Genomic DNA, 2,500 nt, shown 5'->3' with positions numbered 1-2,500 from the left:
CTTTTTCCATCTAAAATTAAATAAATAGAAAAAAAAAGAGAAAACACACACACACACACACACACACACCCACCTGGTACTTAGTGTATGGCGTGAGGTGTGACAGTGGCATGGGTGGTGTTGAGTGGGTGGTGTGGGCGGTAGTACACCCACGTGGCTGGCCCCTCATGGCGGTACTGCACCAGGTACTTTGCGTCAGGCACCTGGGGGGAGCCTGACCATCTGAGCCCCACACTGGACGCCCCCAAGCTGCCCCCGATCAGGTGAGGCGCCCCTGGGGTACCTAGTATACCTGTGGGTGCGGGGGGCAGGTGACGGGCAGGGACGGGGGGTGGAGAGAAAAAGTGGAGGGAATTAGAGAGAAAAAGGAGAAGGGGGAGGGAATGGTGGTGTTTGGAGGGAAAACGAGGGGAGTTGGAGAGAAAATGAGGGGCAGGAGGGGGGTAGTTGGAGAGAAAAGAGAGGGGGCCGGGAGGAGGGAAAAGGGTGGAGGAAAGTTGGAGAGAAAAATAGTGAAGTTGGAGAGAAAAGAGGGGAGTTGGAGAGAAAATGAGGGGCAGGAGGGGGTAGGTGAGGGGCAGTGATGAGATGGAGAGAAAGGGAGAAAGGAATTGGAGAGAAAAATAAATGGAGAAGTTAGAGAGAAAAGGGGAGAGAATGGGGAGTTATTGGAGAGAAAAATGGGTGGGGGAGGGGAGATGGAGAGATGGAGAGAAAAAAAAAAAAGAGGGGAAAGGTGGAGAGAAAAATGAGGAAGGAAAACTGGAGAGAAAAAAATGGAGAAGTTGGAAAGAAAATGGGGAGAGAACGGAAGGGGGGGGAGGTGTTGTCCAAGAGAAAAGAGGGAGAGATAATGGGTGATGGGGTAGATGAGGTGCAGGAGGGGGTTAGTTGGAGAAATGGGGGGAAGAGATGGAGAGAAAAAGGTGAAGGGAAAGAGGGGTTGGAGAGAAAAGATGGGGGTTAGAGAAGAGGAGGGAGAGAGGAGAGAAAAGAGAGAAAAAAGGGGCACTTGGAGAGAGAGAGAGAGAGAGAGAGAGAGAGAGAGAGAGAGAGAGAGAGAGAGAGAGAGAGAGTGTGTGTGTGTGTGTGTGTGTGTGTGTGTGTGTGTGTGTGTGTGTGTGTGTGTGTGTGTGTGTTTGATCTGCTGCAGTCTCTGACGAGACAGCCAGACGTTACCCTACGGAACGAGCTCAGAGCTCATTATTTCCGATCTTGGGATAGGTCTGAGACCAGGCACACATGGTGTGTGTGTGTGTGTGTGTGTGTGTGTGTGTGTGTGTGTGTGTGTGTGTGTGTGTGTGTGTACGGTACAGGTGATGTGCTGTGAGTGTCAGTAATGGTACGGTACACTTGCCATGTTTCATCAGTGTTGGCAACGGTACATACCTCTGATGCGGTCCACGTAGTCCTGGCCGGCGTACACGCACCCCATGGTACAGCGGTGCAGCGGACCGTCACTGCTCCATCCAAGGCCAGACTGAAGGGTACACACGCACGCACATCATGGTACACACACACAAACGTACATAGAGATATACAAAAAAAAAAAAAAAATAAATAAATAAAATAAATAAAATAAATAAAATTAAATAAATAAATAAAATAATAATAAAAAAAAATAAATAAAAATAAGTAAATAAATAAATAAAAATAAAAATAATAAAAGTAAGTAAGTAAATAATAATAATAGAGTAGTAGTAGTAGTAGTAGTAGTAGTAGTAGTAGTAGTAGTAATAATAATAATAATAATAATAATAATAATAATAATAATAATAATAATAATAATAATAATAATAATAATAATAATAATAAGCAGCAGCAGCAGCAGTAGCAGCAGCACAATAATAACAATGCTAACAATAACAACAATACAACAATAACACACCACACCACCACCACCACCGCCACCACCACTACACACCACCGCTGCTGCCACCACCACCATGTACTGCACCACCACCACCACCACCACCACCACTACCATTATTATTACCACCACCACCACCACCACCACCACCATTATTATACCACCACCACCACCACCATTACCACCACCACCACCACCACCACCATTATCACCACCACCACCACCACCACTATACTACTACTACCACCACCACCACCACACCACCACCACCACCACCACCACCAATAATAATAATAATAATAATAATAATAATACCCACCGCTGCACCACCACCACTGCTACTACTACTACTACTACTACTACTACTACTGCTTCTGCTATTATAACTGCTACTGCTACTGCTACTACTACTACTACTACTACTACCACCACCACCACAACACTACAACACTTACACATAGATCCTGGCAAGTGGAGTCCAATCCTTCCCTCCAGTCGCCACAGCCCGCCAGACACTGCAACACAGCACAACACACCCGTTAGTAACACACCACACGCAACACACACCACCAACACAACCTTACCAATTCTCCTCTCTTACTAAACACACACACACACACACACACACAC

At 46.2% G+C, this 2,500-nt stretch overlaps 1 protein-coding gene across 1 annotated transcript in view; it reads right to left on the bottom strand.

The window, feature by feature from the left end:
• LOC123516983 (proto-oncogene tyrosine-protein kinase ROS-like) overlaps positions 1–2,500 on the bottom strand; it is a 75,679-nt gene that overhangs the window by 45,321 nt on the left and 27,858 nt on the right. The window contains 4 exon segments of the mRNA XM_045276792.1: positions 74–101; positions 103–292; positions 1,390–1,480; positions 2,326–2,385. Of these exon segments, the coding sequence (XP_045132727.1) occupies positions 74–101; positions 103–292; positions 1,390–1,480; positions 2,326–2,385 (369 nt within the window).

The sequence above is a fragment of the Portunus trituberculatus genome, chromosome 6 (genome assembly GCF_017591435.1).
Source record: "Portunus trituberculatus isolate SZX2019 chromosome 6, ASM1759143v1, whole genome shotgun sequence".
NCBI classification, from domain to species: Eukaryota; Metazoa; Arthropoda; class Malacostraca; order Decapoda; family Portunidae; genus Portunus; species Portunus trituberculatus.
The sequence above is the reverse complement of the archived record's forward strand: the minus strand, read 5'-3'. Positions and strand labels throughout refer to the sequence as shown.